The sequence below is a fragment of the Terrapene carolina genome, unplaced genomic scaffold (assembly GCF_002925995.2).
Source record: "Terrapene carolina triunguis isolate 2854851 unplaced genomic scaffold, T_m_triunguis-2.0 Scaffold68, whole genome shotgun sequence".
NCBI lineage: Eukaryota > Metazoa > Chordata > Testudines > Emydidae > Terrapene > Terrapene triunguis.
This window is the reverse complement of record NW_020664419.1, coordinates 2,009,436-2,035,304: the sequence shown is the minus strand read 5'-3', so window position 1 is coordinate 2,035,304 and position 25,869 is coordinate 2,009,436. Positions and strand designations below refer to the sequence as shown.

General features: G+C 50.5%; 1 protein-coding gene across 6 annotated transcripts in view; it reads left to right on the top strand.

Annotated features, from left to right (window-relative positions):
* Positions 1–24,799, top strand: part of LOC112109469 (collagen alpha-1(VII) chain-like) — a 102,496-nt gene extending 77,697 nt beyond the window's left edge. For 4 of the 6 annotated variants that reach the window (XM_029910802.1, XM_029910805.1, XM_029910806.1 and 1 more), the window contains 8 exons: positions 1,374–1,451; positions 4,009–4,062; positions 7,577–7,625; positions 10,981–11,019; positions 13,235–13,435; positions 19,211–19,279; positions 20,638–20,808; positions 24,491–24,799. In XM_029910802.1, the coding sequence (XP_029766662.1) occupies positions 1,374–1,451; positions 4,009–4,062; positions 7,577–7,625; positions 10,981–11,019; positions 13,235–13,435; positions 19,211–19,279; positions 20,638–20,808; positions 24,491–24,498 (669 nt within the window). In that variant the 3' untranslated portion in view covers positions 24,499–24,799. The remainder of the gene's footprint in view (positions 1–1,373; positions 1,452–4,008; positions 4,063–7,576; positions 7,626–10,980; positions 11,020–13,234; positions 13,436–19,210; positions 19,280–20,637; positions 20,809–24,490) is intronic. The other 2 variants (XM_029910803.1, XM_029910804.1) reach the window with 2 other exon arrangements.
* The last annotated feature ends 1,070 nt before the right edge of the window (positions 24,800–25,869 follow it).

Below are 25,869 nucleotides of genomic sequence, written 5' to 3'. Positions count from 1 at the left end.
TCGCAAGAGTGCGGCGCTTGGCTTCTTCTGTAGAGGAGTTAGGGATGCCAACTGTCTAATCACACAAACCCAAACACACTTGCCCCGCCTCTTCCCCAAGGCCGTTTCCCTGCCCCTGCCCTTCTCCAAGGCCCCACCCCCACTCACTCCACCCGCCCTCCCTCCGTCGCTCACTCTCCCCGACTCTCACTCACTTTCACCAGGCTGGGGCAGGGGGTTGGGGTGTTGGAGGGGGTGGGGCCTCTGGGCTGGGGGTTGGGTCCGAGGGGTTTGGAGTGTGGGAGGGGGCTCTGGGCTGAGCCTCAGGCAGGGGGTTGGGGTGCAGGAGGGGGCTCAGGGCTGAGGCAGGGGGTTGGGGTGCGGGGTGTGGAAGCTTCCAGCACTTCTGCCCTGTTCCTTTTCTCTGCCGTCCCTGGAGATGAAAATTATTTAAAAGCAGCCGAGAGAGTGGAAGGAACTGAAAGCAAGAGATACCCTCATGTATGTTTAAACAGGCCGGATCTTTTCTATTAGCAGTACAAGTGACACACACCGAAAAAGCTGTGTAAGAGATCATTATGGATGCCAGCTTTGGCACTGATTAAAGCGCACATGCGACGCTGCCTTCCCCACCCACGCTGCTCCCTGTGTTTCCCCTAAATTAAAAGATAAAGGCCTCAGGAACAGCACCGAGGCCCTCCAGATGCCCGCGTGGGAGGGAGCTGCAGCCGTCCAAGCCCCAGGAGCCCTCTTCCTCCCGCCGAGACGGTGGTTCTTAAATTAGGGGGGGGAGTGCTGCCTATGTGTGTGAAAGCAGGTGACCTTTCCCAACAGAGACAGGACTCAACCAACGCTTAGCAGCCTCACTTGGAAAAGAAAGCAAGAGATTGGTCCTGGGCCACACTGGATGGAGGACAGGAATTGGGTCCTCCATGGAGAACCCCCAAGGACAGGGTTAGGGGGAGCTGTCCGCTGGGGGGGAGGTGCTCCCAAGAGGTGATGGGGGCAATGGCTGATTGCTTGAGAGTCATGGGTATAGGGGGCTGACATCCTTGGCTGTTGGAGGGCTCAGAAGGAGCAAAGCTCACCCTTCTGCTGGGATGACTCAGAGGAAACTCTAAAGAGCTGCTCGGTTTACTGTTCCCTGGGGTTCTTATTTGCAGGGGATGAGGCAGGTACTGGGGCTGAAGCATAAACGTTTGGTGAAGTATTTTGGCAACACCTGAACTCCAGATGTTTGCCCCAAGTTGCCTTTGATGTCTGAAGTCTTGCTATGCCGAGAATAGGATTTGTGGGGGGGACACACACCCAGAAATATAGAATGAATTCAAAGGCATCTATGGAAGTTGGCCAATCACTTAGAATACAATGATCCTTTTTGCTATATTTTTTAGGGTGCAAGAGGTAGAAGAGGAAGACCTCAGCTCTGCCTCAGGAGTTCTGCAGGTTCTCCTGGCAACAAAGGAGAGAAGGTGAGTACTGAGAACTGCTCAGGTAGCTTAGAAAACGAAGCTGAAGCTGTGTGTGTTTGGGGGGGGGGCGTGGTTATGGGGAGGGAACATTTTTTTTGTTCTGTATTTGTACATGCCTAGCACAATGGTGGCCCTGGTCCGTTACTGGGGCTCCTAGGTACTTCAGTAATACAAATAATGAATGATAAAAGGCCACTGGACTGAGGTTCGGGACATCTGGATTCAGTCCCGTGCTCTGCCATAATAATGAGTCTGATCCGACTCTCACTGAACTCCGCAGGAAGGCGTCCACTGGCTTCGATACACAGAGGGTCAGGCCAACTGTCAGCTGAGCTCTGGGAGCAGGGTTTGTTAGTATCGTTCCCCCTGCTGGCTCAGGAGAAAAGTCCATCAGATCAGGTCTTGGGTGAAGGCTGTCGACTTCGGTTTTGATTTGCCGGCCTTGTGGAATGTCACTGCTCTGTGTACAGACAGCGTGTTGGCCCAGAGTGCCGGCATTCTCAGGGGGTGTCTACACTGGAAGACGTAATTTCCAGCTCACCTAGACGTATGTAATCAAGCTCATGCGCTGAAAATAGCAGTGTAGCTGCAGTGGCGCGAACAGCAGGCAGGGCTAGCCAACCCGAATCCGATCCTGTCTGAAATCCTAGGTGCATACTCAAGTGGCCAGCCTGCCCCACCGTTCTCACCGCTGCAGGCATGCGTCTCTTGTTAGCACGCGAGCTCCATCACAGCCAGCAGCTCCAGTGCAGACACACCCTCAGGGTCAGTGATCCGGGCTCTGCGGCACAAGCCTGGCTAGACTGTCTGTCCGTTTTAGGCATTTGCCAACGATGTTTGTAACACTTCTTGGGGAAACACCATATTTGGGGCCCACCCTCCTTGACAGCCTCCCCCTTTTAATTGACTGGAGAGGGTTGCGCAGTCCAATTAAATAATGCGATCCTACATCCTCTGAGGGTTCCAGAGAGCACTTGACTAGCTAGCTAGGCGGAGCTCATTTCACCCAGCTAGTCTAGCTGAAAAAGACTTTCAAAAATGGGAGCCTAAAGTTAGGATTCGGAGCCCGTGTTTTTGCCTCTAAACAAGTGGTCTGATTTGCCAGAGGGCAGATCACCCCGCAAGCTGCTGATTGCTCTCACTACGGAAAACCGGGCCACTGATTTAGAGGTCTGAATATGGAATCAGCCTAACTTTAGTCTCCCGTTTTTGACCGTCTTGGCTCTCTCTATTTGCATTGCTAGCGAGAGGGAAATTACGTCTAGGCCAGGCAACCTAAAAAAAAGCAGCAGATGCAAGAACTGAAGGGTTTTATGTTATTCTGCAAGCAAGTCCAATGCATAAAATTGCCCATACTCCAGTAACGAAGTTAGCCAGACGGAAGGCAAAACAAGGCAAGAGACAAGCAGCGTAAATCATTCACCCCTATTAGTCTGGCCAGGAATTGGGTACGGGTGGCAGAGCACAAGGACTGACTGGCAAAAGGCTGATCGATTCTGAAATCACCCTCTCTTTATACTCTCTTCTCGGCCAGCTTTAGATCTTTGCTACCGAGTCATATTTCTGGCTGAGGTTTTATCCGCCGCAGGGTCGACTTCCCTGACTCACTGTTTTGCTGCGGCAGTGAGTCGCCATGGCAGTTCTGCCCCCTAACAGGTTTAGCCTTTGAGGCTGATGCAATTTGTTCCAGTGCTTTCGCCCTCGTTAGGTGGTCACAGATTCAGAAAAATGGCCATCGCAGGTCTCGTCCGGACAATTCGCCCTGTGCCGTGTGGGCTTTTTTTTACCGTAGCAATTTTTAATCAACAAATTTGGTTGGAAATGGCTCAGAGCAACTTTTGCAGGACAGTTGTCTGCACTGAGTAGAGAAATCGTCCATCCTGCTTGTTGTTTCCCTTGAGGGTGGTGGCGTTGTGTTCCCAGGGTTGTAACTACAATGCCACCAGAAAGCTGGTGCAATCGTCTATCTGGCATTTGAATTACAGGACTGTAAAGTAGCTCAGTTTTGAGGCCAGATTCCCTCCCCAACCCAGAACTTTTGCTCCACGCAGATAATGCCACAGAGCCAGAATTTGTCTGTAGCTGGCTAGCTGAGAATTCACCTGGCATGAGGAGATCTGGAATAAAGCTGGGGGCACATCGGGGGTAGGAGGTCCATTCAGGCAGCTGGCAGGGGACCATCAGTGCAAAGCAGATTCTCATTTGGACTATGGTCCCTTAGGGACCATATGCAAACGGTATATGTTAGAGCAGCCCCTGGGCTGCTCTAGCTTCTTTGGCGGCTGGGGCAAGTGCAGATCAGTCCACAGAATCAGGGAGACTTAACCAGCCCTCTAATGTATCCCCTCCTCTCCTGCATTGGGATGAATCTGGCAATTTCAGTTTACTGAACTATTTTCTGGTGTCTCTTAAATTTACGGGAAAACACTGTATTTGAACCTTGTGGTCCCTCCCCCTCTTTCTTTAGCATCTTTTTCTATTCAGGATGCATTTACTGTTGGAGGCATTTACTGCCTAATCTGCTGAACCTCTGTAATTACCTAAGTGTTTTTAACAGGGAGAAAATGGTCCAGCTGGTGTGAAAGGAGAGAAAGGAGATCCTGGCCTTTCTGTGAGTACTTTATCCCCAAATCAACAGCCTATTGCACAAGCCAGAATAGAGAAAATAGGGCAAATGATGCCTAAGAGGTACAGGGGAGGACAGAGACACTCAGAGCAAATTCATTCCGAATGGCTCCAGGAGATGAATGTTCAGCGCATTGGACCATTAGCGGCTGATAAGATGTCAGCTAGTTGCACGCTGAGTCAGAGAGAGCGCAGAGAGCAGCGTAACAGCAAAGCAGACCGCGGCTCTGCTCTCCGAGGGTGCTGGACTAGGGGCAAACTTCTCCTTTCCCATCCTCAGCGTGGACCCTCTGCTTTTTGTTGACATCAGTAGGAGTTCCATGGGTGAGACAAGACCAGACTGTCCAACAGCGATGGGGAGACAGAAGTGTGCCCGAGCAGCAAAAAGAAGCTTTGACTAAGCCCGTCCCCTGTAACAGGAATGACATTCACAATGCTGACACCTATCCCACCCCACCCCAAAAGCAAACTAACACACCACCACTCCACCAACAGCATACCCCTACCGCAGGCAGACTGTTTATTTCGTAAAAGGGGGAAGAGGCTGAGACTCCATGAAGTTCAAATAGGGACTTTGCTATTGCTGATCGGTTTTACATGGAAGGCGCCCAAGTACTACAGCTGGGCGGCTGTGCAAAAACCCTAAGATTGGTAGATAGGGCAAAAGTGTGAATGAGAGGTGTGCCATGGAACCATGCAGGAGAAGGTAAGTCAGCAGAGAAACAGCTGCCAGGAAGGAAGTGAGACTTAGAGCTGATGAAATGAAGATGATGGTCAGAGCTACCCAAGAAGAGAGATGGCAAAAGAAAACAGGAGCCACAACGCTATTAACTCCAGATGAAGATACAGCAAGATGATGAGGAGAAACCCAACGTTCAGGTGACAGGAGGTGTCCCTTCCCATATCATGAAACGGAATCATTCAGATCGGGGGAGGACGACACGCATGGAGCAAGGGGTTAGGCCTGGCTTAGAGTGAGGAACGAAGGTGAAGTGAATCAGGATGGCTACCTGTATAATAAGGATCAGTGGGAACACTTTAGCAACGCTTGGGAAAGTGAGTGAGGCTCCCAAAGGATTGGTTTATTTTGTATTTTGACTTGGGTGAAGGAGGGTCTGGTGGTTAAGGCTCAGGGGTGGGATGCAGGAGAATGAGGTTCTCTCCCTGTCTTTGCCACCAATTCTCTGTATGATTTCAGAGATGGTCCCTTAATGTCTCTGGGCCTCTGTCTCCACATCTGTTAAATGAGGGAAACGAAATGGGTGCAGTTAGATTTAATACGTTCATTTCCACTAGGCATTCGCATACTGTGGAGACGAGCGCTGTAGAAAAGCCTGTAAATACATAACCTCCCTTGCCATGGCTGCCTGTGGCTTCAGCACGGGGCAGAGGTGCTGGAACACAATCAGAGAAGGTGCTCTTGGATATTAGGGAACACTATTTCACTAGGAGGGTGGTGAAGCACTGGAATGGTTTACCGAGGGAGGTGGTGGAATCTCCATCCTTATTGGTTTTTAAGGCCCGGCTTGACAAAGCCCTGGCTGGGATGATTTAGTTGGGGTTGGTCCTGCTTTGAGCAGGGGGTTGGACTAGATCAGTGGTTCCCAACCAGGGGTCCGGGGCCCCCTGGTGGGGCCTCAAACAGGTTTCAGGGGGTCCACCAAGCAGGGCCAGTGTTAGACTCACTGGGGCCCAGGGCAGAAAGCTGAAGGCCCACTGCATGGGCCCTGAGCTCCGCCACTGGGGGCTGAAGCCAAAGCCTGAGCAACTTAGCTTTGTGGGGCCCCCTGTGGCATGGGGTCCCGGGCAATTGTCCTGCTTGCTACCCCTTAACGCCGGCCCTGGCTTTTATATGTAGAAAACCAGTTGTTGTGGCACAGGTGGGCCATGGAGCTTTGATAGCATGTTTTGGGGGGGCCTCAGAAAGAAAAAGGTTGAGAATCCCTGGACTAGATACCGCCTGAGGTCTCTTGCAACCCTAATCTTCTATGGTTCTATGATTCTGTCTGATCCCCCTGGAACCGGGAAGCATCAGAAATCTCACCAGAGAACCTGTTCTCTTAAGATTCCCAGCTTGGCTTCCGGATCAGACATGTCCGAAGTAGGGGAAGCGGAAGCGGAACCACTGGGGCCAAAACCAAGGCTCCACCCCCCCCTGCACCACCCCTTCTCCCAAGCCCCCGACCCCTTGCACCGCCCCTTCCCCCGAGCCCTCGCCCTCGCACCGCCCCTTACCCCAAGCCCCTGCCCTCGCACTTCCCCTTCCCCCAAAGCTCCGCCCTCGCACCGCCCCTTCCCCCTCGCACCACCCCTTCCCTTCCCCCGAGCCCCCGCTCTCGCACTGCCCCTTCCCCCGAGCCCTCGCACTGCCCTTTCCCTTCCCCTGAGCCCCCGCCCTCGCACTGCCCCTTCCCCCAAGCCCCCGCCCCGGCAGGAGCACCAGGCGTAGTGGGGCAAGTGCTGTAGCTAGAGCAGAGCCGGGGCTGGCGAGGTGGGCCTGGGTGCTAAGTGGGTGGGCCCACCTGTGGCTACGCCCCTGGTTCAGCCACTCTCCCTGGCAGCTGAGCCTGGGCGGGGAGCGGGAGGGGCCGCTGCTCACATAGCTCAAGCTGGCCTCTTCGGGTCACTGCTCCATGCAGTGCATCTGCTGCCTGCGAGAGCCTGCCTGGGGAGGTGGGGGCCACCCACTGCCCGCCCGGGCCCGGCTGCCAGGGACAGGAGCCGAGCGAGCCAGAGTCTCCTCTCCCCGCCAGCACATTTCCACCTCACTCAGCCTCTGTCCACGGCAGCTGGGCCTGGTTAGGGAGTGGGCTGACGCCACCACCCTAGCCATGCCAGGTGTGGGGAGTGTGGCGCAGTGGGAGAAGGCCAGAGCCCCCCCGGCAGGTAAAGTGCCAGAGGGGAGAGCGCAGCGACCCCAGGCTGGACTCAGGGCTGAGGGAAGGTAGAGGAGACACATGGGGCAGTCACATGTCCTCCCCTTTAGATTGTGCCCACACTCCCCCCCCAGTATGGGGAGGCACGAGTCATCTATGCTTGGGTATGCTGCCGTGTGTTGGACTAACACTCCTGTCTGCAGTGTAGACGTACCCTGAGAAACCAAACACCTCCAATCATGACATAGTGTTGGAGGAAGAAACAGGCATTTATGTGGCTTTAGGTCTGTGTCGATTCTCACCTGTGCAGCACAACGCCTGCCACTGAAGAGAGATTTAGTTACATTATAAAACAGCCCTAATCAAATGTATTTCAGAATTGCTTTAGATGAGTTATCCACACGCTGCACACCCTGAACCTGATTCTCGGTGACACCAGGGTCCTTTTACACCACTCCGGCAGCAGGCGTAAAGTGGGTGTAACTTACATCCACTGGCCAAGGGGGCAGAGTCAGATGTGTGTGGCCCCAGGTCGCTGGGGGGCATAGAATCGAAGAGGAGGTCCTGGTGTCACTCACCATAGAAACCAATTCTAAAACCAAGCTTTGCTTGCTGCAAACACAGGAAGAAGAAGTGAAGGATGTGGTCAGGAGCGAAATGAGTGACAAATGCGGTAAGTAAGCCGAAGGAAGCCCCATTTGCTGAGACGCGGCACCGCCGGGAGTCCTGTCGGTGTCTAAATTGGACCAATTTGAATGCCAGCACAGCCCTGCTTGGCGGAGCTAATATCATCCCATTAACTGCAAAGAGCGACGCATTACCAGTCCAGCCCCCTAGATGAATACAAGCGTCCACTGGGCACGAGGGCTCTGCTGCAGTCTTGACCTCCTTCCCAAGCTGTAATTTTTCCCTTTAAACACTCAATTTTTCCATTTCTTTTCATGTGGCTTCAACAGCAAAGCCCTTCCTGTCTTGCAATGTTGGCTCTCTTGTAGCTGGCTGATGGTATTGTACCACAGGTAAGGGTCACGGGGTGATTGAATACACCTGACGATGGCTCCAAACCACCTCTTACTCCCATGCCAATCTTCTGGCTCTTCTTAGTAACTGGACATACAAAGCATTTCCTTTTCGGCAGCCGCTCTGTCATGATGATGATGATGCAGGTGTTTGGAGTTCAAGATATGGCACAACTCCCATTACCCCAACGTCACGGGAAATGCTGTTCCCTGGGGTTCATAGACGTAGACGGAGCATGACCCTGTTTCAACAACAAAGCATTGTGCATAATGGAGGATCGGCGAGATAATCCATAAATCATACTTAAGCCCCTTCGTTTTCAGTTTAAATAGATTTTTACTGAAAAAATCCCAGGCTTTATAAAAAGTATTATTCATTTTCCCCCCAATTTTTAGCCTACTCTTGTATCATTCAAATATATAAAAAATAATTTCTTGTATTAGGAAAATACAACACATTGCATGAGATCTATGTATTACGATAATACATTAGTCTGTGTGTCTATGCAAAGCTGCCTGTTGAAGTCAGGCTATGTATTAGTCTGGAAGTTACACACAACAAGCAAATAGGCACGCACGCAAGCTCCGAAGTTTTATTTGGGGATTAGAGGTATATTGTTTTCTTACACTCAGAAGTGGCGTTGTGTTTTGAGTTTGTTTTAGTTCTGCAGCAAACCCCACTGAATTCCATTCATCAGAGTATTAATCTACTGCATACATTTCCCCCCAGTCCTTCCATCCACCCAAATAAATCCCAATATGTACCCAGAAAAATTATTAATATTTTTTGCACCAATTTTCACCTGTTTTTGTTGTTGTCGTAATAAACACCGATAAATTCCCGGGAAAAAATAAATTAAATAAAAACTGAAAACGAAGGGCCCCAATCATACTGCAGTATCGGAATGTCACTTCCTTTCCCCATTTCAGCCACTGAGACCTATTGGGTTAGGCAGTGGCTGTAGAAACCAAGCGACTTTGGTTCTAGTCTCAGGTGTGGCACTTGGCTCACAATACTTTTTGGCCTGGTGAAAGGTGCACTGAATTGTGAACCAGGAAGCTACGAGTTGTAGACTCTCCTCTTCTGCTAACAGGTGTAAATAATACTGTGCCATTTACAACTTTTGAGATGCAGCAAGGCTGGATGAGTCTGCCATGTTCGAGAACTGGGTTCCATTCCCCGAATCTCAGCGAAGTTGGAGGCCTTGCTTACTAATCAGGCATGGGCGGTGGGTGAACACACTGTTGGGGGAGGCTAGCCCCCAGCCCCTCCCCCTATGCCCAAGACCCCGCCCCTCCCCTTCTGCCCCCTCTTCCCCGCTGGAGTCTGGAGCACAGACCCCCGCGTGGCCACCTGCCCTCCCGCGCGCCCCCAGCACAGCACGGGGGTGGCGTGGCCAGAGCCCCCCAAACCCAAGTGCTGGGTGGGCAAGTGGTCAGGCTGGAGCGCCTCCAGCCCCAGCCCAGTAGCGCCTCTAGCCCCGATCGCTGGGTGGGCAGCGTGGTCCCAGCATCCCCAGCGCCAGTCGGGCCGATGGATGGATGGTGTGGCCCCAGCCGCAGCGCCTCCAGCCCCGGGCCTTGTGCATAGGCACCGACTCCGTGGGTGCTCCGGGGCTGGAGCGCCCACGGGGAAAAATTGGTGGGTGCTCTGCACCCACCGGCAGCCAAGCTCACCGCCCCACCCCAGTTCACCTCTGCCTCCACTCCGCTGAGCACGCCGCATCCCTGCTTCTCCCCCTAGCTCCTAGCACTTGCCGCTGCGAAACAGCGGGGAGGAGTGGGAACGCGGCACGCTCGGGGAAGAGGTGGGGGCGGGGCTGGGGTGGGGATTTGGGGAAGGGGTCCAATAGGGGCAGGGAGGGGGCGGAGTTGGGGCAGGGACATTGGGGAAGGAGTTGGAATGGGGGCAGGGCAGGGGTGGAGTCGGGGCGGGGGGGGAGGGTCGAGCACCCACCAGTTCCAGAAAAAGTTGGCGCCTATGGCCTTGTGTGCACTGGCCCCCTGCCTATCCCAGTCTCTCGGCCACAGAAGAGCAGGGAGGGAACTGGTGGAAGCAGGCAGGAGGGAGCCTGGGGGCGAAGAGCGGACAGTGCCATGCCAGGCTGTTTGGGAAGGCACAGCCTTCCCTTGCCTATGCTACCTGCCGCCCATGTCATCAGGGTGGTGAAGGGCACAGTTCAGTGGCTTGTGTAATGCAGAAGCTCAGACTAGATGATCATAACTAGATAAATTCATGAAGGTTAAGTCTATTAATGGCTATTAGCCAGGATGGGTAAGGAATGGTGTCCCTAGCCTCTGTTTGTCAGAGGGTGGAGATGGATGGCAGGAGAGAGATCACTTGATCATCACCTGTTAGGTTCACTCCCTCTGGGACACCTGGCACTGGCCACTGTCGGTAGACAGGATACTGGGCTGGATGGACCTTTGATCTGACCCAGTATGGCCGTTCTTATGTCCCTTCTGGCCTTAAAATCTCTATGAATCTTTGCTGTCATACAAGGCAGCTCAGGCTAAATAGGATGGAGTTTGGTGGGTTTTCATAAGAGTTAAGACCATGCTGCAAATCCAGCATTATTCTCCTTCGTTTCCTGTTCCCCTCTGTTCCAGGGACCACCGTTCCAGACAGTGAGCTCTGCCCCTAATCCATGCCCTGTACCAAGGAAGCCACATGACATAGCCATTAATTCCTTCCTTCTTGTCAATGGCATGTCTTATTAAGACTAACTGGAACGGGTTGCAATTTTTGTTTTCTTCTCCATGAAAAATGTTGACTTTTCATGGAAAAGTTTTCAGTTATTGAACAAAAACACTGAACATTTTTGAGCAAAGCAGAGACTTTCTGTGAACATTTTCATTGAGTTGAAAATCTGACTTTTCCATCGAAAAAAACGTTTTGATGGAAAATCTTTGCCCACCCCTAACCCTGCCTCTGACCCCACAATGCCTTGGCTTGCCTGGTCTTGTGTTTGCTTTATTCCTGAATCCCTTTCTTTTCTATCTTTGCAGTTTGTGCAGGTGAGTTGGGACGAACGCCCATAAACCGCGGTAAGTTTGTTATCATGTATGTAACCTGGAAAACACACGTGGAGTTTTACAGTCAACTAAAAGACATGGGCCCAGATCCACAAAACGACTTAGGTGTTGTAATGCCTCACTTCTGAGCACCTAGAAAATCACTGGAATGCACAAAGTCTGAGTTAGGTGTCTACACTTCCTATACAATGAAGTGGAGAGAGAGGCACCTAAGAACGCGATCCATGAAAACCAGCATGCTAGGTGGTGTCCTGCCTATACTAGCCAATGGGAGGTGCTCATGAGAGAGGTGTGTCCTAAGCCCTGCCCCCTCTCACAGCAATCTGCAGCCAGGAACCCCTCTCCTGAAGGCAAGTGGAGGAGGAGGCAGATCCCCTATAACTTTTAGCCTAGTGGTTAGAGCACATACCTGGGGTGTGGCGTTATGGGAGAATTAAATCTGACATTACAGCAATCAGCCATTTTGTGTGTCCAGCCACTGCTAGCTAAAAACCAAATACCACATAGCTAAAATAATTTTTAAAACTCTAAAAAGCAAAGCCAAATAGCTGCATGTCTGCAGTCTGACTAATCAAAATTAAAAAAATCAAAAAATTAATAGACCTTAAAAATAAAAAAAATAAAAAACAACCTTAATTTTAAATGCCCCTAACATATACATTTTATTATTATTATAACTAAAATACTTTACTAATAAAAAATAAACAATTTGCTAAAACAAAAAAAAATTAGTAATCCAGTAGGGATTACTATAATAACTCATTAAAAATCACTATAAATTATATACTTTATTTATATTAACTATAAAAAATAAAATAAAAATACACTTTAAAGCAATCCAAAAAATCTTTTCTACAAGCCAAAAGCTAACACCTAAACTCCCCAGCAGCTGGACAGAAGGAGGGCCCCCGGAAGCCCGGCTGTTAATCTCTCAAAACCATCTCAAAGTTTAAGTAACTATAATATTTAAAGTGCTCGAAACCTATTGCTATAACGTATACGTGTATGTGCTTAAAATCTATTTAAAAAGTAATTTGAAGTAAAAACACGCTTGTTTATACCAATCATATATCAAACAAAAAAACCTTTATCCCTATTCATTTATTCCTAACCCCCCCTAAAAAAATTATTAAATTGCCACTACCTTAAATTCAGAAAACCCTAAATAGCAGGTTCAATTCCCCCTTTGCCAAATGAGAAGAAGGGAATTTGAACGAGGGGGGCTCCAGCTTCTCAGGAAGTGCCCTAACCACTGAGCTATGGGGTATTCTGATGTGGGGGCTCCCTCAGTCTCGCCTTTGAAGTTTTGTCCCATGCTGGACAAACAATTCAAGTGTCCTCTGGAGCCTCTAGGTCAGAGGTTCCCAAACTGGGGGGCATGGAGAAACGTTCGGGGGGGTGTGTGTGGCTGGGGCCTGGGCCAGCCCCCCATGGGGGGCGGGGAGGGAGAACCACCCAGCTTCTCTCCTGGCCCCAGCCCTGGCAGCTGTCCACCCCACACCTGCTGGCCCTACACCCCGGGCTCTGCTCCCGGCCGCCCCAGCTGCTGACCCCATGCCCGGGGTCCGGGCGACCGGCTCCGCACCCAGGGCTCCATGCTCAGGGCCCTAGCTGCCAGCCTCGGCTCCCAGCCGGGGCTTCACTTCCAGCCCCTTCCCTGCCCCCAGCTCTGGCCCCAGCTTCGGCCCCCTTACTCCTCGGCCACCTTTGCGTTTTAAACAGTGGAACATGTAGTGACTGCTCTTGTTCCCATGTGAGCACCCTGGTGCGCTCGCACACTCCCCTTGGATTTGTACATAAAAGCAGCAACCTCCCACCATTTTGTGTGATCAACCCATCAATGGTGCAAAGATTCCTCACGAGTGAGCAACACAGAGCTGGAATGGGATTGGCCCAATCAGCCATTCAGTACTGGGACATGTGTTTGGGCGTGTGCACACATCCACGCCCTGCTTTGCACTGTTCAACCAGCTTCGTTTCTGACACAGCTGTGAAGTTTGGGTTGGTGCACACGTAGATCCAGCTTTCGATCTACATAACTTGAGTGTCCCTTTTTACTCGTACTCAACTGAAGTATTAGCCAGGATTATCTTTCCCCAATAAATGACATGGCTGTAGAACTCTATGTGGTTTGAAGTTAGGCTTCTCCTACCATTGTCTATAGATTTCTGCCATCATAGGATTGCTGAGGTCCCCTCTCCAATCTGTACCGATACTTTTCATTCAGGGAAAGACTTTCACTTACTAATTAAATCTGCAGACCTGGGTGCAGACTCTCCAGGAGAAATCGGCAGGAATATCAAAGAGAATTTTGAATCGCCAGAACTCATAGGGAAGGCCGATGAAGCTCAACAAGAATTACTTCGTGAAATACAGAATACGACCGAACTAGAGATGCCTATCATGGAATCGACTCCATTTATGCCCGGTAATTTATTTTGATGTGGTTGTGTGTGCGTTTTAGCTTTGGCTACAATTGACGACGACCCCCCTCCCCACCTCACCCACGGCAACCTGGGAACTGTAGTTATAAGACCGCTTCCCAGTGTACCGATGGAACGAGGGCCAGTCAGGCTGTCTGATGGCATGGGACTGGAAAGCCAGGAAGGTCAGCCAGGGTTGGAAGACCATGAATGGAAACAGTTCAGAGATGATTGTTGGGAAACAAACCTGTAACTAGCTGCAGCTATGGTCCCATAGGCTGTATGAGTGTGTTGGTAAGGTGGAGAGACCAGGACCATCACTGAGTGTAGGCTGCAATCTGCCCTGGAAACGGGGGGAGGTAAAACTTCAGTCCAGCCAAGCTGTAGGGCTCGATGTGGGAATTACTGGATGAAGTTCTCTGGCCTGTGTCATGCGCAGGTCATAGAATCATAGAATATCAGCCTTCCAAGGGGAGCAGTGGGGGCAAAAGACATATCTGGCTTCAAGACTAAGCTTGATAAGTTTATGGAGGGGATGGTATGATGGGATAGCCTAATTTTGGCAATTAATTGATCTTTGACTATTAGCGGTAAATATGCCCAATGGCCTGTGATGGGATGTTAGATGGGGTGGGATCTGAGTTACTACAGAGAATTCTTTCCTGGTTGTCTGGCTGGTGAGTCTTGCCCAGGTTTTAGCTGATCGCCATATTTGGGGTCGGGAAGAATGCCTCATTCCAGAGGCCCTGGGGGGTTTTCGCCTTCCTCTGCAGCGTGGGGCACGGGTCACTTGGTGGAGGATTCTCTGCACCTTGAAGTCCTTAAACCATGATTTGAGGACTTCAATAGCTCAGACATAGGTTAGGGGTTTATTACAGGAGTGGGTGGGTGAGATTCTGTGGCCTGCGTTGTGCAGGAGGTCAGACTAGACGATCATAATGGTCCCTTCTGATCTTAAAGTCTATGACTCTATGACTCTGTCAGGGTTGGAAGGGACCTCAGGAGGTCATCCAGTCCAACCCCCTGCTCAAAACAGAACCTAATCCCCAACTAAATGATCTTAGTCTGACTAGATGATCTTAATTGTCCTTCTGGCCAAGGGCGCTGGACCCTTTGTAGAAGTGGGGGGGGGAGGAGGGGGTCAAGGCCAAAGTCTCCCCTCCCTCTCTACTGCTGGCTGCTCTGGGGTGAGCCAGCTGCCCTCTCTTATGGCACCACAGCAGCCCCTGGTGGGCAAAAGGTGTAATTGCAGCACCTCCAGGGCAGAATCTATTATTCTGCGGGGGAGGGAGAGGGAATCTGCAGGGACATGAATTCTGCTCTTATGATTCTTTTGTTAAAAAGCGGCGGGACATGGTTCCCTGGCCTCAGCATTGGTCCTTAAATCTATGGGGAAAAGAACCTCTGGATGGCAAACTGATATAGATATCAAACAGCAGGAGACAGTTCCTTTGTTAGCTGTCTGAAGCCTGCCTTTCTAGCCAACACTCTGTACCCAGAATGCTTTTTCTCTAACTTTTATCTCAAGATTGCATTACTGTGCTTCCAGGCTGTGTCTGCTCAGCTTTCTCTCTGCTGCTGCTGTCTTGCTTCTGTCCCTGTGTCTCTCTGGGTGTGATGGCTCTGTCCCACCAACACAGATTGTATGTGGTGGTGTAGCTGCGTCAGTTCCAGGATATTAGAGGGACAAGGTGGGTGAGGCAATGTCTTTTAGCGGACCAACTTCTGTTGGCGAGAGAGACAAGCTTTCGAGCTACACAGCTCTTCTTCAGGTCTCCCTCCAGACCTGAGGAAGAGCTCTTTGTAGCTTGAAAGCTTGTCTCTCTCATCATCAGAAGTAGGTCCATTCATAGGCACTGGCTTTTATTTTTCCCTGGGGGTACTCCACCCTGATGCCCCGCCCCCACTCCGCCCCTTCCCTCCAAGGCTCCGCCCTCACCCTGCCTCTTCCCGCCCCCACTCCACCCCCTCCTCTGAGGCCCCTGCCCGCCCACCACTCACTGCTGTCCACTCTCCTCCAAACCCCTCCCCGAGCTGCCAAACAGCTGTAGCTGGTGGGTGCTGAGCACCCATTATTTTTTTCCATGGGTGCTCCAGCACCAGAGCACCCACGGAATTGGCACCTATGGTCCCCCATCTTGTCCCACCAACACAGAGCCAGACACACAAAAGCCTGGTCTACACTAAAAAGTTAGTTGGACCCAGCTACGTCACTCAGGGGTGTGAAAAATCTGTATCCTACACTGATGGGAGCACCCCTCCTGTGGGCGTAGGTAGTGTCTACACCCAAAGGCTACAGCCAGGCAGCTACAACTGTGCTGTTGTAGTGTTTCAAGTGGCAGCAAACCCCAAGACCTTGCCCGGTGGTGCTCTCTGCCCACAAAGTCTGACTTACGGGTGGGCGTCTATACCTGCTGTGTCTTAGGTGGGGCTGATGAGTTGTCTCTCACAACTGTCTTCATGAGGGGTGGCGGTCACAGCAGTTTAGATGTGATTTAACCCAAGCCACTTAATACTAGCATAGGCTTGGGAGACTTAGCCCTGGTCTACACTGGTTGGGGGGTTGACCTAAGATACGCCAACTTCAGCTACGCAAATAGCGTAGCTGAAGTCAGCGTATCTTAGGTCGACTTACCTGGCTGTGAGGACTGTGGCGAGTCGACCGCTGCCGCTCCCCTGTCGACTCCGCTTCCGCCTCTTGCGAACTGGAGTTCCAGAGTCGACGGGGAGTGCGTTTGGGGATCGATTTATCCGCATCTAGATGAGATGCGATAAATCGATCCCCGATAGATCGATCCCTACCCGTCAATCCGGGGGGTAGTGAAGACCTGCCCCCAGTTATTAGGAACCCTGAACTTCTAGGTCCTATTCCTATTGTCTCATGTATCGTACAGGATAATGAAACATATGTACCTGGTACTGACCTTTGTAAAGCATTGCGCTCTATGGAGGACAAGTGCTATAGAAGTGCTAGGTCTTAATGATTATTAAGCACCTGTAAAGGAAAATCCACAATCTGTTCTTTGCTTCCTGTCCTGTCTGAATCCCCTGCTGCCCAGGAACTATCCGTACTTGCTCGTTACTGGAAAGGGGCAGGGGGCCGTTCCCTCATCTTCATTGCAATCAGCAGTGAGCTGGGAGTGGGTGTGCTAGGAGTGCTGCTCCTGGGTTAATAGCAACGCCGAAGTGGGGGGAGTTTGTTTTGTTCCGTTTTTTTGTCCAGACTCCTTGACACGCTGCTTTCGGCGGCTGTGAAATTGCATCCGTAATCAGAGGCTCTTATGAGAGGCCCGGCGTTGCGGCCAGGCTCCGACCCTGTGGAGAGGAAAAGAGCGGGGGTGAGGATGGAGGCAGGTTCTGCATTGCAAATGAATAGGCTCTTTCCGTGTAGCACGCTGGGCTCATTGCAGACTCTGGATGGGCTTTTCATGCCAGAAAATGGCTGTACATGAGCAAGCGATTCAGGGGGACAGAGGTACACTGGGCCTGATGTTCCTCCAACATACCATAGGAGCACCCACAGAAAAAAAAACAATGGGTGCTCCTGTAACCCCACACCTTCTGGGTGTGGTGTTCTGTCCCATCTAGTGGCACCGAGACCACTTAGAGAGATTAATGAGTCTGCTCTACAGCCTTAGCTAACAGCCAGGTCGCTTTTACCTCATGCTGTAGAGGCTCATGCACTAAGCTCCTGAGGTCCCTGGTTCAATCCTGCCCGCCGACCACCGGGGTCTGTTGGCGTTACACTACTCCCCAGTCACCTGCCGATCAGCTGATCTGCGGCAGGCAGGAGGCTCTGGGGGAGGGGGCAGAGTGGGGGTGGGAAGAGGTGGAGCGAGGGTGGGGCATATTCAGAGAGGGGCAGAGCGGGGCAGGAAGAGGCGGAGGGAGGGTGGGGCTTTGGGGGAAAGGGTGGAGCGGGGGCAGGAAGAGGCAGAGCGAGGGTGGGGCTTTGGGGGAAGGGGCGGAGTGGGGCGGGGCCTCAGGTGGAGGGGGGGGGGGGGGGCCAGGAAGGGGCGGGGGGGGGGGGGGGCTTGGGGGGAGGGGGCGGAGTGGGGCGGGGCCTCAGGTGGAGTGGGGGTGGAGCAGCCACCCAGCGGCGCCTTTGCAACATACCAGTGTAAATCAAGACTAATGGCACTGAACTCAGCAGAATCACACAGCTACACCACTGTGGGAAAGCGGCCCAGATTTTTCCGAGGCGGCACTAAAAGGCAGCATAGGAAGTGTGGCTGTGCCAGTACCATGTCCACAGCAGAAAATCTGCTGCTGTGGGGACACAGACTGAGCCAAGCTCTTTGGAAGCGGTTCAGGCGACTGCCTCTCTAACCAGATACACAATCCCAGCGGTGGCTGGAGTGCGGCCTGTCGCACCCCCTCGCTTCGTGACCCCATGTCGCTGCATCTGCAGCCCAAAATCATGTGGGCCCCATATCGCACCAGAAAATGGGCATAGTGTCTAACCCTGCCCATAGGTACCGCAGTGAGAGGCGCCTTCGAAATAGCAACAATCGAGATGCAGATGGAAACAGAATGCCTGGGTTTCCGAGGGCTGGTCTACACAGGCAGCTTCCATCGGCATAACTACGCCCTTCAGGGGTGTGAAAAACTCATCCCCCCTGAGAGAAGTAGCTCTGGTGATGTAACCACCGTAGACAGCGCTAGGGTGGATGGAAGAATTCTTCTGTCAACCTAGCTATCGCCTCTTGGGGAGGTGGGTTACCTACGCCCGTCGGCATAGGCAGTGTCAGCGCCGCTGGAGAGGTTTAAATGTAGACGTCCCCTGAGAGACTTTTCACAGATGGTGCAAAGCAACAAAGAAACTTCCCTTCCTTTTTTTTTTTTTTAAACCCATTGTGCTTTATTTTCAAGGGGCGCCTGCCTTCCTGGGAGGTTTCATACCTAACTGCACCTATCGCCTTCTAGGCTGGAGCTGGCTCACAAACCTGCCACCACTTCTCTTCAGTCATGTAATGGAAGCAAAGTTTACAAGACTCATTAAAGAAAAGAGCCCCAACATCTGGAGACAGGCCTGGACCGACCTCCTCCGGCCAAACTACCCTGAGTTTTGGGGACGAGTGCTTGAAATAGAAACCCATTTGCGGATGGCCCATATCTTACTATGAGCTAAATCCAAATATCACCCAACACGGTCTCTGAATCCAAATTTTGCAGCCTCCCTGCTTTGTCCTCTAAGGAGCTGCCTTCTCCACTTCGGGGTCTTTATCACACATTGATGGCATTACCCGTCTGGGTCTAAATTTACTTTAAAGAAACATTTTGGATCTCGGGAGTTTGAGATCAGGGGCCCGGACTCCATGTTATTGAATCACAGCTGTAGCTGTCTCCAGCTGGCAACCCCATTAGAGCCTGGTTTGCCAGCAACAGGGCACACAAATGGGTTTGCTAGGTGATGAGTGTGGACAGGCATTCTAAACGCTAACAGGATTCTGCAATCAGGCGGCTATTACTGCTGGATTACCGTCGCTACTGGCTTTTCAAACCTCTCCAATTTACAGAACCCCAATCTGACATTTATCTCCCTTCTCCCACAAACACCACAGAGACTTCAGTGTTCTCTAACATCTGACCTTTCTGACTGAATTGTTCAAAGCCATTAAGGATTTTATTGCCACCTCTCACCAGTTGTTCTGTGACATTTATCAAGAGCTTGTTATACGACGGGAAACCATGTAAACCTGTAACGATCAATATTTAAATCGCGGCTGATTTATTTGCACGCCCTCATTAACTGTGATTTCCATTTGCTTTCTCTGCAGCTCCCGGTGATAAGCAGCTAATGGCTCAGGCTCGGCGCGAGCAGCGACATGCCCGCCGCCCATTAGAAGGTGAAATGCACTGAATTAAATGGCATTTAGGGAAGTCACTTTCGGGAGAGGAAGTGCTTTTGAAAATTGAGCTCAAGGGGACACACACATGGAAACAGTTACCCCTGCTAACTAGCGCCACGGGAAATTTCGGTCTCTCTCCTCCTGCACGAAGCAGATGAACTTAGGAGCTGGACTCTCCCCAGCTGTTGAGATAATTGAGATAACTAATTGCAACCTGCTGCCCCCTGTGACAATGTTGTCCATCCAGCCTGAGTGGCCCTGCAAGCCGGGTCAAGTGTCTCAGGATGCTGCTGGGGTCAGTGAGTGCCACAAAGAGCCTTCAGCAGAGTTCAACAGTGGAAGGGTTCCGCTGCACGTTTGGAGATCAGACGCTCTGGGGATGGGCCCCCTAGGAAGACCAAGGCTAGCACCTAGTGGCGTTTGCGAGGTCTATGGCAGAAAAGCGTTCTCTTGCTTGCCAACCACTGGAAACCTGATTTCCTGCCGAGATAATATATGGAGATATACCTATCTCATAGAGCTGGAAGGGACCTTGAAAGGTCATTGAGTCCAGCTCCCTGCCTTCACTAGCAGAACCAAGTACTGATTTTGCCCCAGATCCCTAAATGGTCCCCTCAAGGATTGAACTCACAACCCTGGGTTTAGCAGGCCAATGCTCAAACCACTGAGCTAGCCCTCCCCTAAAACTGGCTTGGATGCTTGCAGACAGTGAGATGTTTTAGCCCCCGTCTGCAAAAAATCCATGAGGCAGTTCAGCAGCCTTGACCGTCTCTGAGCTGGAGCCGCAGGGGGGGTTGCAGGTTGGGACGGGGCTGCCTGCAGGAATAGCGGGCTTTGCGGCAGGTCAGTGCATTGGCAGAACTGCCTGGAGGGGAAGCTTGCTCAGCACTTCATTCATTTTCCTGAGTATCCTATTCATCCAGTACAAGCCAACCTGCCATGCCAGCTCGTGGCCGCACACACGCCACTCCTGAAGGCCCCGATCCTGCCCCCCTTGCTTACACTGTGCAGTACCTTACTCTGTGAGTTATCCTATTGAACTCAATGGTGCTACTTGTGGAGCAAGGTGCTGGCCTGGACACCCCATTGGAAAACTCACATAGGGCAGGATTCTGCCATGGGAAGCAGTCAGGCCCAGATCCTGGAAGGTATTTAGGCTCCTAACTCCCCTTGAAAGTTAGGGGCCTAAATCCCTTTGAGGATCCTGGCCTACCTTACTCCCTCTGAATCCCCATTGAAATGAACAGGGCTATTTACGCAGTAAGCTGCTGCTCAGCGGGAGTAAGGGGGCAGCATCTGGCCCGTTGCTTTCCCTTCCGGCGTCGATCATTTGGTGGGGACCTGTTTCATTTCAGACCCTTGTCGGCTGCCTATGGACGAGGGCTCCTGCCTGCACTACACGTTGCTCTGGTATTACCATGGAGAAGCCAACGCCTGCAGGCCGTTCGTGTTTGGAGGCTGTGGAGGGAACAGCAATCGGTTTAAATCCAAACTAACATGTGAGCGTTGGTGTAAAATCACAACAGGTAGGGGGACTTCTCTTCCATTCGCTTATGGCAGTGGCACACACATGCCCACATCCGCCAGTTTGCTACGTTACCAACCTTTTTAGACAAGTGCTGCTTAAATTAAGCTGATCCTGCTCCTCTGAGCCCTTCCGTGCTGTGACATCAGGTCTCGCCCATGGAAATGGTGATGATGTCACAAGCACAGGGCGGCATCATCAGCAGAACGTTCTGGGCAATGGGAGGAAGTTGATCCCAGCAGGGAGTGGAAATAAGTTACAACAGACACAAAGATCTTACTTGTGAAGCGGGAGTCGCCATCAATTGAAAAGCCACGTGTCCATCTGAGATGCTTTGCCTCCCATTGTTAAAGGCCACATCGCTGGGTCTGAAAGAGAGGAGGGGACCAAAGTTCCCAGTTTCAATCTATTAACTGTGAACGTTGGTGGCACTGACTTTGTGTAGAGTCACTTCCACTGGTGAGCCTGCAGAGTTGGTCCTTTCCCTCTGTTGTTTGTGCCAGTCTTTCATGCTGCAACAGAAAAAGGTGACGGTAAAACCTTACAAATTGGCTGGGCGATCCCAGGGGTGGAGGGCAGGTGTACGCCCTGGAATGACTTTGAACCCTTTTAATTGACTCGATTCCATGTGGATGAGGTCCCTTTAATCTTTCTTGCCAGAAAGAGAGCAGATGCTGGAATGATAAGTCAGCACTGGTTCCCGTTGCGCCTATGGAAACTTGCTTTGACACTGCTGACATGTGTTAACGTCTTCCCTGCAAACACAATCTGGTCCCTTAACAATTCCATCCAGCGGATGCAAGATGTTCTAATCAGTGGCATTATTAAGCGCATAGAAGGAAATCTTCGTTAGAAGCAGCCTTTGTAGTGCAAGCTCCCCCCTTAATGTTTGAAACTGACAAAAAGCATTTCTTACTGCTAAATCTCACAGGAACCCTAGGGTCTGTGCCCTTTGACCTCTCAGGTTTTCGTCTGCCCCTAACTATCTTTCTGGTCTGTACAGCAGACAAGGGTCCAATCTCCAGTGGCGTAGCTCCATTGAAGTCACCAATCTACCCGATCTGGCCCCAAAGCTCCGTGTGCTCAGAATCAAACCTCAGGCAGGGGCTCACATGGCAAAAATGGTTCTTGGAAGCACAGCTGGATTTCCATTGCCTAATTTAAAGTCTGTGGGGTTAGATAAACAGGTAAGCACCTCTTCAGGGTGGCTGTCGGTTTGCAGAGATATTCCAGAGGAAATTGGATGCTGCTGTTGACAATAACCCCAATTTTATCTGCTGCTGATCAGTGGCTCTCTGCATAGATCCAATCCAACAATTCATCCTGTGGGTAGCAGTCTAGACAAAATTCACTCTCCACAGTCAAGTTTCTGATGATGTTCATTAGATATAGCTGTAGATAGAATCAATCATAGAATACCAGGGTTGGAAGGGACCTCAGGGGGTCATCTAGTCCAACCCCCTGCTCAAAGCAGGAACAATCCCCAGACAGATTTTTGCCTGAGATTCCTAAATGGCCCCCTCAAGGATTGAACTCACAATGCTGGGTTTAGCAGGCCAATGCTCAAACCACTGAGCTATCCCTCCCCCCCCCTAAATTAAAAAAAAAAAAAAAAGACTGCCTGGGATTGTGATTGACTCCTTGAAAGTCAGTTTCTCATTAAACACTATCACTGTGCATTTTTATAGAATCAAAAATAGATGTGTTGGGGGTGGGGAGAGGGCCTAAGACACAAAGTTCAGATTCACTTCAGAGTTTGCAGGTGTTTGGATCTCGGTGTCTGATTTAAGCCCATTCCTAATATGTATAAAATACACTCATTTAGTCACTGTTTCGCATGGATTCAGACCTCAGTTACATCTTTCTGGTGAGCAAAAGAATTTTCTTAGTCAAAGGCTCAAATGCTACGGAGCCATACATATCCACCGATAGATTAAGTGGATCCGACCCAGGTCAGCACCTGCATCACCCTACTGGAGAGCAGTTGGTTGCTTAGGCCAGCAAATGTGTAATGATTCTTGATTGTCTGAGCCACTGAGTATGACATTCTAAATGGCCAAGATATACAACCTAGCAACAGCCGGGGTGCCTTGGGCAGTCACCGGTTTGATACACATCAAATCCCAGCCACCGGGCTGAGTGAGTGCCTGATGTGGTGTTACCCAAGGTTCTTGCAACCCAAAGCTCTTGGTAACTTTTACTCTGTGCGAGGTGGTGTCAGGAAAAAATCAGGGGAGACGCGGCCGTCCGACCCATAGATGGCTGGCACAAACAGGACAACACAAGAGTGCTTTCACTTAAAGCTAAACTTTACTTAGTCACAAGCACTTACACACGTCCGCAACAGGTTAGTAACACACCCCCATCCCTCGATAATTACCGAAGCTGAGTGTGGCTCTCGAGTGGCACAGTGGCAGCCCATCTGCCAGTGTGGAACACAAGATGCATCCAGAGGGAGAGACCAGTCCCGAAGAGTCCCACCCATCTCAAGCTTTTCCCCCTTATTTATACATTAGTAATACAATGACATGTCCCTTAAAGAAAACTTGTCAAGCAAACAGTTCCAATGGGCAAGCAAGAGGCTCCTTCTGATTATTGATTAACCAGGTGTGGGTTTTTCCAGAGTCTGCAGCCTTGAGACCCCAATAGACATTCCTGGGGCATATCAGCAACTTCAACACAATTCTTATCAGGAAGGACACGGGGTCAAGCTGCCCTTTCTGAGGCACCCAAAACCCCCTCCCCTCCTGCCTTGGTCAAACAGAGACTTGCTGAATGGCCAATTTACAGCTTGCTGACTAGGCCGCCTTTAACAATACGCCATTGTGGTTTCAAGCACCTTCCTGGTTTGCCAAAATCTCCCCCTACAGTTTGGGAAAGGAACACCTTGGCAATTTGAGCATCCACCCATAAACATGGTAGCTCGCAGTCTACCCTGCCAGGTTCCTCTCATGATCAAGTCTGACTGCCTGAAACGTGCTTCACGATCAGGGAATAGAATCGGGGCACAGTTAGCGCCTTTCGAAAGGTGGGCTGGATTTGGTCCGGGAAGTCTAGTATATTTCCTTACCATGCGGGGGCCAGCAGAATGGAGGACATTGGAAGGGGAGGGCAGGCAGCTTGAGAATGGCTAGGGCAGGATGAAATTTTTTGACCCCACCTCTTTGTCGGCGAAAAATGCAGACCCAGGTCAACGGAAACGTTTTGTGAATTTGCCAAATTGTTTCAGTCAGAAAAGGAGCAAACCCACACCCGAAAACGTCGAAAGATTTTTGTTGGGACATTTTCAAAAAGAAATGTCTGTTTTTCCTGCGAAAAATGGCCATTTCTGTTTCAAACCTTCTTCCAGTTTTCGAAAAATCTTCCATGAGACAGCTAGACATCGAAACAAAACGTTTTGTTTTGGGTCAAACAAAAAGTTGCATTCGGCCCCAAAATAAATTTTTGGTCAACTTTTTGGTTCACTGAAAATTTTGAAACAAAAGCTGTGGGGGAGGCCAACTCCCCAAAAATTGTTTAGAAGTGCCCAAGAATTGAAAAATGACTTATTAAAAATGAGTCTTAACACTGTTCCTTCTGCATTGGCAATGTCACAAGAAACTCAGGGAGGAGCAGACCTTCCAGCCAGCCTCCAACTGAACCCCTTTGTTTTCTCTTTCCTTTCTCTCCAAAATCTCTCCCAGGAAGGTGACTGGCTGCAGACAGGTGATATAAATGAGAAGGGAGCTGCAGGAGGTGAATCCAGGACAGCTCAGAGGTTGGAAATACAGCAAGACGAACCATTTAACACAAAGAGGTGGTAGATGTTAGTTCTGCAAACAAGGAGATAGTTATGGTTATGGATATGTAATAAATCGGACTGATAAGGGAATCTTTTGTTTGGCTGGAAAAGCTGAAGTGTTCAGAGGCTCTTGATGGTCCCATTCACACTGTGCAACACCCAACAGACACCTAAATGTTATTTTATTTTTTAAAATAAAACTGTAGGTTAAGCCAACCTTGCCTAATTCCAGTCACCTGCTCACCAGGGAGTTCTTTGTGATGGGCAAGTAAAATGTCATTGTTTTTCCATTACCATCAGTTTGGTAAGGAAGGCCAGGTCAGTTTTGCTGGTACATTTTTTGTGAAGCTCATATTAAATCGTCATTAGGGATAGATGGAACCAGTTTGGGACAACTTGGATCATCGTTCAAATCAGCCTTCAGCCATCGCTAACTCTAGCTTGCTTGCCGTTTTCACGTGTCTCCCCACGTCCTGATTTCCTTCAGGATCAGAAGCCGTTGTGAGAGAGGGGGCATGATCTGAGCACAGAACTGGGCGCATGGAACTTCTTGAGTTCGAATCCCAGCTCTGCCACTAAACTCTCTCTGTGGCCTTGCACAAGTTACTTAGCCTCTATCTGCTTCAGATTCCCACCTGTAATACAGGGATGTGTTGAGCACTAATTAGTTAATCTCATTGCAGAGGGAACGTGCCACGTGTTACTAAAATCTGACAACAAAGGCTGTTCTCAAATTAGGTGATACCATGTCACTCTGGAAATCATTGCCTTGTCCTGTGAAATTTCAAACCCAGTTTCTAGATCAAAGTGTTTTGGATACATTTGGAGGGCAATCCTAACTGTTACCAATTTAGCTGCCAGATGCTGAGATCAGCAGCTGCAGGGATAGATGGGCTTGTGGTAAAGATTCCAGTGTCTTGGATCTAAGTAACACGGGCTGAGAGGTTCCCTTCAGATGAGAAGAATGGAATCCTTCGAACCGAATTTCATAAGGCAGGAGTAACCAGTTATCAGAGGAGCCACTGGTGACCCAGCATGAGATGCGTCTGTATCTATCTTAAGGTACAAGAGACTCTTAGATCTTTTTAAATCTTTAATCATTTCATTGCCAGTGGGAAAATGAAAAAGAAAATTACAAACAACTTAGGAAATATTAATTATCTCTAATATATATACTGTAGCTAAAAATTGCACCTACTAAATGGGGCGTGGTTAACAAAGGCAATTCCTGAACTGTCAAATTTTCTGGCTTCCTATAACCATTCTGGTCTCAAATTTATG